General features: G+C 47.8%; 1 protein-coding gene across 2 annotated transcripts in view; it reads right to left on the reverse strand.

The window, feature by feature from the left end:
• AEBP1 (AE binding protein 1) overlaps positions 1 to 18,242 on the reverse strand; it is a 119,060-nt gene that overhangs the window by 9,860 nt on the left and 90,958 nt on the right. For both annotated transcript variants that reach the window (XM_033948756.1, XM_033948757.1), the window contains exons 20-21: positions 5,092 to 5,271; positions 3,792 to 4,158 (exon numbers count right to left, since the gene is read on the reverse strand). In XM_033948756.1, the coding sequence (XP_033804647.1) occupies positions 3,792 to 4,158; positions 5,092 to 5,271 (547 nt within the window). The remainder of the gene's footprint in view (positions 1 to 3,791; positions 4,159 to 5,091; positions 5,272 to 18,242) is intronic.

Here is an 18,242-nt window from a genome sequence, read left to right on the forward strand (position 1 = left end):
GGGTTTAATTCCAGGATCACAGCCCTGCTTCCCAGTCTATCAGGGCTAGGGCTGTAGAGAAGATGGTTCATAGGTCATGGTTGGGAAGGGGAGAGGAAGCCATTACTCAACAGTGACACCTAGAGTCCAAATTCAGGGTCTACATCACATGTGTCAAACACAAGGCCCGCGGGCCAAATCCGGCCCGCCAGGCCTTGCAATGTGGCCCGCACCGCGCTGTCATCACTGCATGCCGCTGCGTTCCATCACAATGACGCGCGGTGACATAGGAGGCTTGTGATCTCGCCGGCCGTACTTGCTATCTATCTCCCCCCATCGACCGCCCCCCCCAAGAACCTCCGACCGCCCCCCCAGCCGACCCGCGACCCCCCTGGCCGACCCCCACGACCCCCCCACCCCCCTTCCCCGTACCTTTCTGTAGTTGGCCGGACAGACGGGAGCCAAACCCGCCTGTCCGGCAGGCAGCCAACGAAGGAATGAGGCCGGATTGGCCCATCCGTCTCAAAGCTCCGCCTACTGGTGGGGCCTAAGGCGCCTGGGCCAATCAGAATAGACCCGGGAGCCTTAGGTCCCACCAGTAGGCGGAGCTTTGAGACAGATGGGCCAATCCGGCCTCATTCCATCGTTGGCTGCCTGCCGGACAGGCGGGTTTGGCTCCGTCTGTCCGGCCAACTACAGAAAGGTACGGGGAAGGGGGGTGGGGGTGTCGTGGGGGTCGGCCAGGGGGGTCAGAGGTTCTTGGGGGGGCGGTCGATGGGGGGAGGGGGGTTTGCGTCGAGGGCAGGAGGGCCTGGGATCCCTCCTGCCCGTAATGTAGTGCGGGGTGGGGGTAGGGGGTCGCCGTGGTCAGGAGGGTTTGGGCTCCCTCCTGGCCCGAACAACTAGCGGGGGGGGGGGCCGCCAGGGCCAGGAGGACTTGGGCTCCCTCCTGGCCCGATATTGTCGGGGAGTTGGGGAATCGGCGGGGCAAGAGGGCTTGGGCTCCTTTTTGCCCCGATCGTGTCGGGGAGTCGGGGGGGCAAGAGGGCTTGAGCTCCCTCTTGCCCCGATCGTGTTGGGAGTCGGGGAGTCGGCGGTCCTTCGGGGTGGGGGTGCAGGTGCGTGCGAGCGGTCCTGCTTGGGGTGAATCGGACGTCGGGGGGGGGGGGGAACTATGTAAAAAAAATACACAGCAGAAGCTGCCAGTTCCTGGCATAAAGTGTAGGCATAAAAATCGCAACAGAATCTGCTATCTGTACCCAGCCAGGCATTTATTGACTGATTTTTTCATTCTAACGCAGATTTCCAATAAACTACATCTTTTACTGCCAATATTGATCCCAAAATGTCCAGGAAAAGAAAAGTTGACGGTGAAGGCAGACAATTTAATGACAAATGGGAAAATGAATACATGTTTGTGCTTAGTGAGGGCAAACCAGTGTGTATATTGTGTTATGAGACAGTGTCGGTGATGAAAGAGTACAATATACGTTGTCATTTTGACACCAAACATAATGTTAAGTATGGCAAATATACTTTGGAAGAAAAGCATAAAATTGTTAAAGAACTAAAAGGCAAACTACAATCACAGCAGCAAATGTTTACAAAGGCTACAGCGAAAAATGATGCTGCAGTGAAAGCAAGCTTTATAGTGGCTGAAGAAATTGCCCGTACTTCAAGGTGTTTTTCAGAGGGTGCCTTTTTGAAGCAATGCATGCTAAAAGTGTGTGAGAAAGTATGCCCAGACCAGATACAGAGTTTTCAAACTGTCAGTTAGTCAAGAAACACCATTGCAGACAGAGTTCAAGAACTCTCAGGAAATCTATCATCACAGCTGGCCGAACAGGCATGCAGTTATCTCGCTTTTTCACTTGCTATCGATGAAAGCACAGACAACACTGATACAGCGCAGCTGTCCATCTTTATACGTGCTACGAAGACCGACCTCTCTGTCACTGAGGAACTTTTGGATGTAGCTGCCATGCATGGGACGACGACTGGTAGAGATATATTTGAGGCTGTGGAGAAATCTATAAATAATTTTAAATTACCCTGGGAAAAGTTGGTGGGGCTAACTACCGATGGCGCACCTTCAATGTGCGGAGAAAAGAAAGGCTTGGTTGGACTAATGAAGGAAAGAATGCAAAAAAGTCACTGCCACACACCCTTGATTACTTATCATTGCATTATCCACCAAGAGGCTATGTGTGGAAAAGTTCTGGACATGAATGACATAATGACCACAGTCATTAAAACTATTAACTTTATAAGGGCACGTGGCCTGAATCATCGCCAGTTCCAGCAGTTTTTACAGGAGGTGGGTGCAGAGCATGGAGACGTGCCATACCACACAGAAGTAAGATGGCTGAGCAAGAGCGCAGTCCTCAAAAGATTTTTTGAGCTCAGAGAACAAATTGCTCTTTTCATGGAAAGTAAAGGAAAGCCCTTGCCTGAACTGTCGGATCCCGCCTAGCTATGTGATTTTGCTATGATGTGTGAAATATGCGAGCATCTCGCCCAACTGAATCTGAAGCTGCAGAGACGCAAACAAGTCATCACGAAGATGTCTGACATGATCACAGTATTCCAGCGTAAACTTCAACTATGGAAGTCCCAACTGGAACAGGACAATCTTGCCCACTTTCCCGTTTGTTTGAGTATCTCAACCACTATTTCTGGTACTTTTCCTTGCAGTCGGCTGGCTACCAAAGTTAGCCGTTTACTAAGTGAATTTGAGCGGCGCTTCTCTGACTTTAGAACACAGCACTCAGGCTTTGACATCTTTGCCAATCCTTTTACAGTTGATGTCAACAATGTGCCCCATCACCTTCAGATGGAGATAATTGAGCTTCAGTCTGACAGTGGCCTGAAATCAAGGTTTCAGGATGTTGAAATTGAGGACTTCTACCCTCTACTGCCCCCTGACTCAATGCCAGAGCTCCGACTTCATGCTGCCCGTATTCTATCCATGTTCGGGAGCACCTATCTTTGTGAACAGATGTTTTCAATAATGAATCTGAACAAAAACAAGCACAGATCACGCATTACCGATGACAACCTCCATGCTGTTTTGCGGGTTGCTACAGCCCAAGAAATAAAACCGAACATTGACTCATTGATACGGGGAAAACGGTGTCAGACATCTAGCCAGAAAACAAAACAATGAGCATTTTAGGTACATTCCAATATTACTGTTTTGCTTGATACCAATATTACTGTTTTGCTTGATAGCATGTGAGTTGGTTAACAGCACTGTTAAGGAAAAGATTGTTCCACTCATTTTAAATTCACATTTCTGGTTAACATTGTCAGTTTATGACTGTTCAGTAAACCATTCGGCCCGCGATTTAGGCTGGATTTTAGATTTTGGCCCCTTCTCTGATTGAGTTCGACACCCCTGGTCTACATTAATATGTTCTGAAGATAATTGCTGACAATTATCCTCATGGAGTTGAATTAGAAGTGGATGGACAAATGAAGGCTCTTGTCAGTAGTAGTCTTAACAGACTGAATCTGATTGAGCTAGAAGCCTGAAGGAAGAGAAAGAAATTGCAGAGACACAATCCCCCCCCCCCCACAGCTGCTATAGTTAAAATGCTGGCAGTTGTGCTAATAAAGCATGCAAGGAACATGAAGAAAAGTTATATGATTTAGCAATTTTTAAAAAGTTTCCATATATTTTCTGACTGCGGAACTGAATTCTCTTTTCATAACTTCTGAGAAATATCAGAAAAGTCAAAATAATCAAATTTTGAAGATCCTAATAAATACAGGAAATAATTCAGGCTAGATACAATTTCCCCTCCACTTACTTCCAGAAACTGGGCGCCATTTTGCTCCATTGACAATGCCCATGCCGTTAGTAAAATCTTCTGCGTGGCAGCTGCCGCGGAAAGTGTCACTCATGGAGTGGTGTGCGGAAGCATAAGAGATGGCTAACCAGCGAAAAATGGCATGGTCAGGGGTCTCTGTCAAAGCCAACTTCTCCTCCTCGTCACCATAATAATCTTCAGCTGCTGCTGGCGCTGCCACCTGCTGCTCACCCTCGGGATTCTCACTGGCACTTCTGGCCATATCATATGGGTATGATACCAACTTCTCCCCACCTTGAAAGTTTGCTCCAAGGACAAAGGGGATCTTATCCATCCATGCAATAATGGCTCGTGTCTCCACAGATACCTCCAAAGAAAAAAAAAGACAAATTCGAATTTGCTTTGTAGAGAAAATGGCTACCAGAAGCAGAGTTAGAGAATACTCATATTGGGTGTGATAGGGAACAAAACACTTTGGAAGCATCAGGCTCTTCACTCTTGTTTCAAGATAATGGGTGAGGCAGAGATTCAGCTCTGAGAAGCAGAAGGATACATAGAATAATAGCTAGAGATAATTATTTGTATAGAAAGCTTTTCAAATGCAAATTTGGCAGCATTGACTTTCATGGAGGGAGAATGTGAATTCAATATGGCCAAAAACATCTAGTTTCTGTGTAGACCAGTATTGAACTAGCTAAATAAGTATAAAGCAGGGGTTCTCAATCTACTCCTCGAGACACACCTAGCCAGATTTTCAGGATGCCCACAATTAATATGAATGAGATAAATTTGCATGCAAATTTGTCTTATTCATATTTACTATGGGCATCCTGAAAACCTGACTAGCTGGGTGTGTCCCGAGGATTTGAAACAGAGCCACTGGTATAAAGAGGTGGGGTCTTTGTAATAGTTAGCATTCAGCACCTGCCTGCATTCTTGGTTCCTCACAAACATGAACAAGCTTGAAAACACAAATTTGAAAAAATTGTTTTCTTTGCAAAATGTAACATTTTCTACTACTGTTGCCCAAGGCCTGTTCTCCTTATCTTGGACAGTATGAATACTACACATCTCAGGAATGACCTCAGTTCTAGATGCTGCTCAAATTAACAACTTACTAAGGCTGAAAAAGCTTTCTGGTATACAGGCCAGGTTATTTGAAGATAAATATGATCTATGAAGGCCAGTAAAAAAAAACCAAGAAAACCAAAGAAATGATCTCTTGCAGAACAGGACTGAGAAACGACTGTAAAGGAAGGAATGTTTTTGTTAGATTGACTAAACATCAAGGAATACCTACAGTGGCATCTTCTACCAGGAAGTGATCTGGAATGGGAATGTGGTGGTTGGGTACTTTGTGTGGTACCAACTTTCTCTCCTCTGCGGCCCAGAGGATGGTATTAAGATCCGGGAAGTTGTGAAAGATGTCATAGCCTTCCTCAGTCCAGTGTCCAAGAGCCCAATTACCAAATTCTGAGCCCTGGAGGTAAAGAGGGAGATAACATAAGTCACAGAAAGGTTGTACAATGGGGTGTTTAAAATCTTTAATCTTTTCACAGCCACATAGTCGCCAAATGGCTAATTCATATAACACTCAAAGGGCCAGATTTTCAAAAGTACTCATTTGTATAGTGGCAGCTGCTATTTAGATAAACGCCCTATCCACCAATGTTCAGACACACTATCTGGATAGCGCCCCTGAAGATTCTTACAGTCCGCTGAAGCACTATCCAGGTAGTGCAGGGGTGGAGAGAGAGCAGAGTACAAACATTTTGACATCTATGGACAGCTGATGACATTCAGCCGCTGTATACTACCCCGAAAAGCCAGGACACAGTAACTTAAATTTATCCCAGGACAAGCAGGCAGCATATTCTTAACGTATGGGTGACGTCACCGACGGAGCCCTGGTACGGACACTTTTAACTAGAAAGTTCTAGTTGACCGCACCGCGCATGCGCAGGTGCCTTCCCGCTCGACGGAGGAGAGCGTGGTCCCCAGTTTCTTCGTTTCCGCGGAGCGAAGAAGACGCATGTGCTTTCAACGGCTGTTGAAATTTTCTACTTTGCCTTCCCTCTTGCGTAATTTTCTTCCTTTTTTGCTTTTTTCCCTTCGGATTTCTTTTTCGTCTAAAAAAAAAATAAAAATTCTTTAATTTGTCTTTTCCTTTATTTTTCTGGCCGGCCCCGGCGGGGCCTGTTGCCAACATACAGGCCTCCGGGTTTGATTTTGCGGAGGCCGTGTTTCCATTCATGCCCCCTCAGCCGGGTTTTAAGAAATGCCAGCGGTGTGCACGCCCGATCTCTCTCACTGACCCGCACAATTGGTGCTTACAGTGCCTGGGTCCAGAGCATCGGGCTGACACCTGCACCCGCTGTGCTACTCTTAAAAAACGTACGTTAAAGAATAGGCAGATCCAGCAGAACATCCTTTTTGGCACCGGATCTGCCATGGAGCCTGCCACACCATCGACGGCGCCGCTAAAGTCGGCACCGACTACCTCCACACCGCCTGATCCTTCCTCGGGGTCGATGGCATCAGGTAAGCCGACTAAGAAGCCTTCCACTTCCCTTGAGCGCCCTCCTGCCATGGCGGCGACACCGGTCCTCCCGGCCTCCTCATCGCCGGGGCGTAGAGCAGCACCTATGATACTGAAAAAGAAAAAAGTGGTACCCGTGCCTCCTCTGGACGACCGCATTGCGGCCATACTCCAAACTCAATTACAGGAGCAGCTACAGCAACAACTACAGCACCTGTTGCCAACAATATTGGCCCTGCTCCTTCCGGTACCGGACCGGCCCAAGCCTCGCACCATACCACCGGAGTCGACTCCATCGGTACCATTAAACACGTCCATGCCGGTGCTCGCGGCGGAACCCATCAACCCTCTCGTGCAACTACACTCTGATGCCGATCCTCTCCGACATCGGGACCGTCGCCAAGCCGACCGAGACCGGCACCGCGCCTCTTCCCCCGGTACCGTCTCCATGCGTTCTGGCAAATCTCTCTCTAAGACTCGCCACGCAGAACCATCCACACCACCGTCCCGTCCTATACACACCGACGTCAGGGACCCGGACCTCTGGGAAGAATCCCAACCCGGTACCGACGATGAGGCTTCTTCAACCGACGAGGAGCCCTCCACAATCGATACCGGTTCCAAGCCTGAACAATCCTCGTTCACCAAATTTCTTCGGGAAATGTCAGCGGCTCTCTCTATCCCATTAGAATCTGACTCTAAGAAGTCACAGGCTTTCTTAGATGCCCTAGACTTCGAGCAACCCCCCAAAGAATTCCTAAAGTTACCCGTCCATGACATCTTACGGGAAACTTTCTACAAGAGTTGGGAGAACCCTCTCTCGGTACCAGGGGCCCCTAGAAAACTGGATAGTCTCTACAGGGTCATCCCTATCCCGGGGTTTGACAAACCCCAACTACCCCATGAATCTCTTCTTGTCGAATCCACCTTGAAGAAAACCCAGGGATCCAGTATTTATGCTTCTACCCCTCCTGGCAGAGAGGGCAAAACGATGGATAAATTTGGCAAGCGCCTTTATCAAAATTCAATGCTTGCAAACAGAGCCAATAATTACACCTTTCACTTCTCCTTCTACATGAAGTATCTGGTTCAACAACTCTCTTCATTACAAAAGTATCTTCCTGAACGTAAGGTCCCTCTTTTCCAACAACACATTTCCAGTCTGCTCCAACTCCGCAAATTCATGGTGCGCTCTATTTATGATTCTTTCGAGCTCACCTCTCGAGCTTCGGCCATGGCGGTTGCCATGAGACGTCTGGCCTGGCTGAGAGTTTCCGACTTCGACGTTAACCACCAAGACCGCCTGGCTAACGCACCTTGTCTTGGTGATGAACTTTTCGGAGAGTCCCTAGACTCCACCACCCAGAAACTCTCTGCTCACGAGACCAGGTGGGATACTCTCATCAAACCGAAGAAGAAGACTCCGCCTGCTCGCCCCTATAGACAGCAGTCTTCATACCAACGCAGATTCTCAGCCAGACCTCTTCATCCACCTCCGCAACAACCTTGCCGACCTCGTCAGCAACAGCAAACTCAGGCTCGCTCCTAATCTCATCAACCTGCCAAGCCTCTCCCTCAGTCAAAACCTTCTCAGCCCTTTTGACTCCTTTTTCCAGGGCATAGCCAGTCTCTCACCAGCGTTACCTCTTCCTCAACCTATCGGAGGACGCCTGCAACTTTTTCTCAGCCGTTGGGAGGTCATCACGTCAGACCAGTGGGTCCTTACCATCATTCGCCATGGCTACTCTCTCAACTTCCAGACTCTTCCACCAGACAATCCTCCTGTAGAATCTGCTTCTCACTCCTCTCAAACCCTCCTCCTTTTCAAGGAGGTTCAATCCCTCCTTCTTCTCAATGCCATCAAAGAAGTCCCCCAAGACCAAAGGGGTCAGGGATTCTACTCCCGCTACTTCCTGGTACCCAAGAAGACAGGAGACCTACGTCCCATCCTCGATCTCAGGGACCTCAACAAGTGTCTGGTCAAGGAAAAGTTCAGAATGCTCTCCCTTGCCACGCTTTACCCTCTTCTCTCTCAACACGACTGGCTATGTTCCCTAGACCTCAAGGAGGCCTACACTCACATTCCAATCAATCAGACTTCACGTCGCTACCTCCGGTTTCAGATACAGCACCATCACTACCAGTACAAAGTGCTACCCTTTGGCCTCGCATCATCGCCCAGGGTGTTCACCAAGTGCCTTATTGTGGTGGCGGCCTTCCTCAGGTCTCACAACCTCCAGGTGTTCCCCCTACTTGGACGATTGGTTGGTGAAAGCACCTACGTCTCCGCTTGTGCTACAAGCCACTCAACACACCATCTCTTTCCTCCATCTTCTGGGGTTCGAGATCAACTACCCCAAGTCGCATCTGCTTCCCACACAGTGACTTCAGTTCATTGGAGCAGTTCTCGACACCACTCTGATGAGGGCGTTTCTCCCCTCCGACCGTCAACAGACCCTGCTCCATCTTTGCCGCCAGGTGCTCCTTCATCACTCCATCCCCGCTCGGCAGATGATGGTCCTCCTGGGCCACATGGCTTCCACGGTCCATGTGTTCCCTCTGGCACGACTCCACCTCAGAACACCTCAGTGGGCTCTAGCCAACCAATGGTCTCAGACCACGGACCTTCTTTCTCATCACATCTGTGTGACATCGTCTCTTCAGCGATCTCTTCAATGGTGGTTGAACTCCTCCAATCTTTCCAGGGGTCTGCTTTTTCATCTACCCCCTCACTCCATGGTCATCACCATGGATGCCTTCCCCTACGCATGGGGAGCCCAACTGGGAGAACTTCGCACACAGGGTCTCTGGACCCCTCAGGAACGTCAACATCATATCAACTTCCTGGAACTCAGGGCCATGTTCTATGCACTCAAAGCTTTCCAACACCTTCTCTACCCTCAGGTTCTTCTCCTGTGCACAGACAACCAAGTCGCCATGTATTACATAAACAAGCAAGGCAGCACCGGTTCTCCCCTCCTCTGTCAGGAGGCCATCCGCATCTGGACCTGGGCCACGGCCTGCAATCTCTTCCTCAAGGCTGTCTACATCCAGGGCGAACAGAACTCCCTGGCTGACAATCTCAGCCGCATCCTTCAACCTCACGAGTGGACTCTGGATCCGACCACACTCCACTCCATCTTCTATCGGTGGGGCACTCCTCAGGTGGACCTCTTTGCAGCTCCTCACAACCATCAACTGCCCCTTTTCTGTTCCAGACTCTACTCTCCTCATCGTCTGGCCCCGGATGCGTTCCTGCTCAACTGGACGGGTCGGTTTCTCTATGCCTTCCCTCCACTTCCTCTGATGTTGCGGACGTTGTTCAAACTCCGCAGAGACAATGCCACCATGATTCTCATCGCTCCTCGGTGGCCTCGCCAACACTGGTTCTCTCTCCTGCTCCAGCTCAGCTCCAGGGAGCCCATTCCTCTTCCTGTGTTTCCTACTCTACTTACGCAGCAGCATCAGTCTCTACTACATCCCAATCTGTCCTCGCTCCACCTGACAGCTTGGTTTCTCTCGGGCTGACCTCTCCACAGAATCTGTCTCAGCCTGTCCGTCGCATTTTGGATGCCTCCAGGAAACCGGCCACCCTCCAATGTTACCATCAGAAGTGGACCAGGTTCTCCTCTTGGTGTCTACTGCATCACCACGATCCCACCTCATTGGCGGTGGAAACTGTACTGGACTATTTGCTCTCTCTGTCCGACGCTGGCCTCAAGTCTACCTCCATCAGAGTCCACCTCAGTGCCATCACTGCGTTCCATGAGCCTATCCTCGGAAAACCTCTTACGGCTCATCCCCTGGTTTCCCGGTTCATGAGAGGCCTCTTCAATGTCAAACCACCTCTGAAGCCTCCTCCAGTCGTCTGGGACCTGAATATGGTTTTGTCAGCCCTCATGAAACCTCCGTTTGAGCCTCTTGCCACTACTTCACTCAAATTTCTGACATGGAAGGTGCTTTTCCTCATTGCCATCACCTCTTCCAGGAGGGTTAGTGAGCTGCATGCACTGGTTGCCGACCCACCTTTTTTCACCATGACAAGGTGGTTCTGCGCACTCATCCTAAGTTCCTTCCCAAGGTGGTCTCGGACTTTCACCTCAACCAGTCCATTGTTTTGCCTGTCTTTTTTCCCAAACCCCACTCTCATCCTGGGGAACAGGCGCTGCATACGCTGGACTGTAAGCGTGCCCTTGCTTACTATCTTGATCGCACCAGGGCTCACCGCTCATCCCCTCAGCTCTTTCTATCTTTCGACCCTAACCGTTTAGGTCGCCCTGTCTCTAAACGGACGCTTTCTAACTGGCTTGCTGCCTGCATTGCCTTCTGTTATGCTCGGGCCGGTCTCTCACTGGAAGGTGCTGTCACAGCCCACAGAGTCAGAGCTATGGCTGCTTCCGTGGCTTTCCTCCGTTCCACGCCCATTGAGGAAATCTGCAAGGCTGCCACTTGGTCCTCAGTTCACACGTTCACTACTCACTACTGTCTGGATGCCTTCTCCAGACGGGATGGACTCTTCGGCCAATCTGTGTTACAAAATTTATTTTCCTAATGGCCAACCATCCCTCCTCCCCCTCTGTTAGCTTGGAGGTCACCCATACGTTAAGAATATGCTGCCTGCTTGTCCTGGGATAAAGCACAGTTACTTACGTAACAGGTGTTATCCAGGGACAGCAGGCAGATATTCTTAGGACCCGCCCTCCTCCCCGGGTTGGCTTCTTAGCTGGCTTATCTTAACTGGGGACCACGCTCTCCTCCGTCGAGCGGGAAGGCACCCGTGCATGCGCGGTGCGATCAACTAGAACTTTCTAGTTAAAAGTGTCCGTACTGAGGCTCCGTCGGTGACGTCACCCATACGTTAAGAATATCTGCCTGCTGTCCCTGGATAACACCTGTTACAGTAAGTAACTGTGCTTTTTGGCAAAACTAAGCTACCAGATATCCTGTTGCAAATCTGTGTTTCTTATTATGGAAGCCATTTAGCATTCAGATGCATTTTCAAGCCTTTAGCAAAAGTCTAAAAAAATGCTCATAGTCAGACCGTGGGAGATTGCTGACATTCTCCCGTCATCCGCAGTGATACCAGAAATTCAATGCTGCCATTGTATCTGGCCACTGGCATTGAATTTCCGGTCTGTTTTTGACTAGCAAAGACATAGTCGGCTATTCCAATGTTAGATGGCTCGCTGGCTATCCTTCGCTGAATATCTGGCTAGCCAGCTATGTGCTATTCAGATGGCTAGGAGCCTTTCCAGGTCATTTAAATAGTGCTGAATATCAGCCCCAGTATCTCTTAATAAATGGGAAATATGTTAAATTAGAACACAATGTGAGAGTGTGTGGTGCAATGGTTAGAGTTACAGGCTTCGCACCCTGCAGTTCTGGGTTCAAATCCCATGCTGCTCCTTGTGACTCTGGGCAAGTCACTTAATCCCCCATTAGTCCAGCTACATTAAGTAGAGTATAAGCCCACCAGGACAGAGAGGGAAAAATGCTTGAGTACCTGAATATAAACCACGTGAGACTATAAGTGGTATATAAATGCTAAAAAATAAATATACACAGCACTGTACTAATTTTGATCATGAATTACTGTACATACTTGAATATAAACCAAGGTAACCTTTTCCCCCCCCCAAAAAAAGAAGGAAACAAGGTTGACTGGAATATAAGAACATAAACTGGGGGAGGGGTGCAGGGGTTTAATATTCATAAGAACATAAGAAATGCCTCCGCTGGGTCAGACCTGAGGTCCATCGCGCCCAGCAGTCCGCTCACGCGGCGGCCCAACAGGTCCAGGACCTGTGCAGTAAATTTCTATCTATACCCCCTATCCCCTTTTCCAGCAGAAATTTGTCTAATCCTTTCTTAAACCCCAGTACCGTACTCTGCCCTATAACGTCCTCTGGAATTGTATTCCAGGTGTCCACCACACGTTGGGTAAAGAAGAACTTCCTAGCATTTGTTTTGAATTTGCCCCCTCTCAACTTTTCCGAATGCCCTCTTGTTTTTTTATTTTCTGAAAGTTTGAAGAATCTGTCCCTCTCTACTCTCTCTATGCCCTTCATGATCTTGTAAGTCTCTATCATATCCCCTCTTAATCTTCTCTTTTCCAGGGAAAAGAGTCCCAGTTTTTCCAATCTCTCAGCGTATGAAAGGTTTTCCATCCCCTTAATCAGTCGTGTCGCTCTCCTCTGAACTCTCTCGAGCAATGCCATATCCTTCTTAAGGTACGGAGACCAATACTGGACGCAGTACTCAAGATGTGGACGCACCATTGCCCGATACAGCGGCAGGATAACTTCTTTCGTTCTGGTTGTAATACCTTTCTTGATTACACCTAGCATTCTATTCGCTCTCTTAGCGGCAGCTGCGCACTGTGCTGTCGGCTTCATTGTCATGTCCACCATCACCCCCAAGTCCCTTTCTTGGGTACTCTCATTCAAAAACATCCCTCCCATCGCATAAGTATACCTCGGGTTTTTGCTTCCCACATGCAATACTTTACACTTCTCAACATTGAATTTCATCTGCCATCTCTCTGCCCATTCCCCTAATTTGTCCAAGTCCCTTTGCAATTCTTCGCAGTCCTCCTTTGTCCGAGCTCCACTAAATAGTTTGGTGTCGTCTGCACATTTTATTATCTCACACTTCGTCCCTGTTTCTAGATCATTTATGAATATGTTAAAAAGCAGCGGCCCGAGCACCGAGCCCTGCGGAACACCACTCGTGACCTTTCTCCAGTCTGAGTAGTGGCCCTTCACCCCTACCCTCTGTTTCCTACCTTCTAACCAGTTTCTGATCCATCTATGCACATCTCCGTCCACCCCATGGTTCTTCAGTTTCCGGAGTAGACGTTCATGAGGCACCTTGTCAAAGGCTTTCTGGAAATCTAGGTATATGATGTCTATGGGGTATCCTCTGTCCATCTGTTTGTTAATTCCTTCGAAGAAGTGCAGTAAGTTAGTCAGGCACGATCTTCCCATGCAGAAACCATGTTGGCTGGTTTTCAGAAGTTCGTTTCTTTCAAAATGTTCATCGATGTTTTCTTTTATCAGTGCTTCCGCCATTTTCCCCGGTACCGAGGTCAGACTCACCAGTCTGTAGTTTCCCGGGTCCCCTCTTGATCCCTTTTTAAAGATGGGTGTAACGTTGGCTATCTTTCAATCCTCCGGAATCACACCTGTTTTCAGAGATAGGTTGCAAATTTGCTGCAGTAGTTCCGCTATTTCCTCCTTTAGTTCCTTCAGAACCCTTGGATGGATTCCATCCGGACCCGGCGATTTGTCAGTTTTTAGTTTTTCTATCTGCCTGCGCACATCATCAAGGCTCACTTCCATGGTTGTTAACTTTTGTGCTTGATTTCCCTTGAAGACTTGTTCAGGTTCCGGTATGTTGGTTGTGTCTTCGCTTGTAAATACCGACGAAAAGAACATGTTAAGTCTTTCTGCGACCTCTTTCTCTTCCTTCACCGCTCCCTTCCGGTCTCCGTCGTCCAGCAGTCCCACCTCCTCCCTAGCCGGCTGTTTCCCTTTAATATATCTAAAGAACGGCTTGAAATTTCGTGCTTCATTGGCTAGCCTCTCTTCATACTCTTTTTTGGCTTTTCGAACCACACGGTGACATTCTTTTACTTTCTGTGATCTTTCCAGTTTCCCTCAGATTTGTCCTTCTTCCATTTTCTGAATGAGTTTTTCTTATTGCCTATCGCTTCCTTCACTATTTTAGTTATCCACGCCGGGTCTTTTGTTCGACTCTTGTTGCACCCTTTTCTGAATCTGGGGATATACAGATTTTGCGCCTCGCTCACTGTATCCTTGAAAAAGGACCAGGCATGTTCTACCGTATGCCATTTTTTGGAAGTGTTCCTAAGTTTCTTCTTTACCATTCCTCTCATTGCTTCATAGTTTCCCTTTCTGAAGTTAAAAGTTGTCGCTATGGTTCTCTTTCCTTTCAGTATTCCTATTTCCACCTTGAACTTGATCATATTATGATCGCTGTTTCCCAACGGTCCCACTACTTCCACTTCCTTTGCAGGTCCCTTTAGCCCATTTAGGATTAGATCCAGAGTGGCATTTCCTCTCGTCGGTTCTCTAACAAGCTGCTCCATGAAGCAATCTTGTACAGCCTCCAGAAAGTCTGCCTCCCTAGCGCATCTTGAGCTTCCAAGACTCCAGTCTATCCCAGGGTAGTTGAAGTCTCCCATAATAACTGTGTTACCGCTTTTGCATTCTCGCTTCATCTCGGCTTCCATTTCTTCATCGATTTCTCCGGTTTGTCCGGGTGGACGATAGTATAGACCTATCTTTATTTCAGGCCCTTTCCTTCCTGGTATTTTAACCCATAGCGATTCTAGCTTGGTGGCCGTCTCTGCTGTGTCCATTCTTGTTGATTGTATGCTTTCTTTTATGTATAGTGCTATTCCACCGCCTTTCTGTCCTAATCTGTCTTGGCGATAGAGTTTGTACCCCGGCAGTGCTGTATTCAAGTGCAGTTCCTTGCCTTGCCCTGCCAGACTCTGCACCCTGTTCCCTCTCCCTTGCTTCTCTGCCAGGCTCTGCATACAGCCCACTTACTCCCTCCCCTGCCTTACGAGTCTCTGCACCCAGCTCCCTCCCTCTCTGCCAGGTTCTGTATCCTGTCCCCCCTCTCTCCCGATGTCTTTCAGGCCTCCACTGGGCCTGACATAAGTCCTGGTGGGCCAGGATAGCAGGGATCCCTTCTGTCTCCTGCCCCAGCCGATTCTAAGAATTTTTACCTTCGTCCCGCCTCTCCCATGTACCTTTAGTATCCCTGGTAGTCCAGCGGTGAACTGCAGCAGAAGCAACCTGCCTTTGCTCCTGCTTGTGCAGAGCTGCTAGCTGACTGGCTGCCACAAGTTCTCTTGGTCCCACTAGAACTCACGGCAGCCAATCAGCTAGCGGCTCTGAGCGGGCAGGAGCGAAGGAAGGTTGCTCCTGCTGCGGTTCACTGCTGGACCACCAGGGATACTAAAGATAGGCAGGGTAGGTGGGAAGGAGGAAAAATTCTTAGAATCGGCTGGGACAGGAGGCAGGAAGGATCCCTTCTGTCCCATCCACCTCTGAACCACCAGATATCATGGCAGGCCCAGCAGAGGTCTGCAACAGATTCGAGAGAGGGGGCGAGTCAGCGCTGATCCAAATATAAAGTGAAACCCCCTGAAATTGGGTTACAGGGGTTACAAGTTATACTCCCCTTCACTATGAACAGGCACTTTTTTCCCCTTTACATCTCACATATCTTCTATAGGCTCCAAAACAAAACCTGCCTAGAGCAGTATCTTGCAGCCCATTTTTGTATTCGTTACGCGTGGCCTGGAGACATCTCATGCAGGTGCTAGGATATAACCCACATATAACAGATCTTTTACCCCTACAAGGAAATTTGGATTTTCCTCCAGGTTTGTATTCTGGAGTGTTCCATAGCTGGGGGGGCCCAGGGTCTTTATATTGTAGCCCAAGTACTAGATGAGGAGGGTATTGGAAGACTGGGCGTCCAAGTGGAAGATGAAATTTAATGTGGACAAATGCAAAGTGATGCACATTGACATTGGGAAGAATGACCCAAATCACAGTTACCAGATGCTAGGGTCCATCTTGAGGGTTAGCGCCCAAGAAAAGGATCTGGGTGTCATCGTAGACAATACGATAAAACATTTAGCCCAATGTGCGGGGCCAAAAAAGCAAACAGGATGCTAGGAATTATTTTAATAAGGGATGGTTAATAAGACTAAGAATGTTATAATGCCCCTGTATCGCTCCATGGTGTGACCTCACCTGGACTATTGCTTTCAATTCTGGTTTCTTTATCTTAAGAAAGATATAGCAGCACTAGAAAAGGTTCAAAAAAGAGCAACCAAGATGATAAAGTAGATGGAACTCCTCTTGTATAAGGAAAGACTAAAAAGGTTAGGGTTCTTCAGCTTGGAAAAGAGACAGCTGAGGGGAGATATGATTGAAGTCTACAAAATCCTGAGTGGAGTAGAATGGGTGCAAGTGGATCAATTTTTCACTCTGCCAAAAATTACAAAGACTAGGGGACACTCAATGAACTTATAGGGAAATACTTTTAAAACCAATAGGAGAAAATATTTTTTCACTCAGAGAATGGTTAAGCTGTGGAACGCATTGCCAGAGGATGTGGTAAAAGCGGATAGCGTAGCTGGTTTTATGAAAGGTTGGATAATTTCCTGGGGGAAAAGTCCATAGGCTGTTATTGAGAAAGACATGGGGGAAGCCATTGCTTGCCCTGGATCGGTAGCATGGAATGTTGCTACTCCTTGGGTTTTGGCCAGGTACTAGGAACCTGGATTGGCCACCATGAGAACGGGCTACTGGGCTTGATAGACCATTGGTCTGACCTAGTAAAGCTGTTCTTATGTTTGTTGAAACCCTTCCCAATTCTTACTAATACTCTGGCGATTGGACGGGGGAATTTATATGGGTATATCCAATTGACACATTACATTACTACATTGAGGGCCGGGGGGGGGGAGGGGGAATGTCCATAGGGGTGGTTAAGCAATTGGGTGACTTGTTTAAGGAAAATGTGGAGGTACCCCTTTCAATATCCCATCTGCATAAGTTAATATGGCTTATTCTGCCTGCAAGATCTTATGATAGCTTGACGGCCAAATGGAGTGTAGAATGGGAGGTACCCTTGGGTGCTAATGACATTTCTCAGGCGGTTACTCTTTTTTCAGGTATAGTAACTGGGGCTCCCTGGATAGAATGAACATTTAGGATCCTCAACAGAGAATACTTCACCCAGGCACAGGCTTATTACTCGGGTATGGTGGACACACCAATGTGCAGATGGTGTGGGCAGACCACCAGTAATGTCTTATGCTTTATGGCACTGCAACTATGTAAAAATCTTTTGGAATAATATTCTTCACTATTTGGGTAAGCTCTGGTGGTGGCAGTCTTGGGTTCCCCATTGAGGATACTTTTTGGCAAAGCTGGTAGATGCAGGGTTTTTGGTCTGGGGAGATGCTCATTGCTTCATATGGCATGTGCGATGGGTCATAAATATATCTTGCAATATTGGATGAAGGACTCCCTGCCCGGATACTGGCACTGGCAGAATCAATTTCATCTCTTGTTGACATATGAAACTCAAGGCTCATTTGACCCCAAAACACAAAAGACAATTCCTGTTGACCTGGGAACTCTACCTGCAATCATTGACTCATAGAGCCCGGAGTCTGATACTGAATGACTTAGACTTGTGAGAGAAAGTTAATAATGTCTAGTTTGTATTGATGGCCACCTATTGACTAGCTCGCAAACCTTTCCAGGGGGTGGATGGGGTATAACTTGGTAGTTAGCTTCAGGGGACTGGTGGGGGGGGAGGTTGGGGGGATTTTTTTTCTATCAGCGTGATATTACAAGCGGTGGGAGGGGGGTGTTAATAAGGATGTAGAACCTTCTTGACTGTGTTGGATTCCTTTGCTATGCTTTGTAATGTTGTGTGGGTTTATATGTTTGCTTACCTAATGAAAACAGATTTCACATAAAACAGATGTATTCAACAGCTTAGCCACCTGTGGGCCAAGATTTTCAATCAACCCATGCAACACTGCAGAGGAACAACATTCATAAACTGTCCTAGAAGGTCTTAACTTTTGAACAACAGATGAAACTCCCTTAGCATCTGAACTCTCAAATTTCTCCCAGGTATACTGATCAGTAAGCATATCTTTAAATTTATTTTTCTTCTGTATGTGATTTAAATGTTGAGCTACTAACTGACCCTTTGTACTAAAAATAATCAGCAAACATAACAGCTGTTAACATATTACACCCATTACAGCCTATTTTCCTTTCATAAGGAAATGAATATTAAACAATTGTTTTGGTCTGAAAAAAAAAAAAATCACGACGAGATTA

The sequence above is a fragment of the Geotrypetes seraphini genome, chromosome 6 (assembly GCF_902459505.1).
Source record: "Geotrypetes seraphini chromosome 6, aGeoSer1.1, whole genome shotgun sequence".
NCBI classification, from domain to species: Eukaryota; Metazoa; Chordata; class Amphibia; order Gymnophiona; family Dermophiidae; genus Geotrypetes; species Geotrypetes seraphini.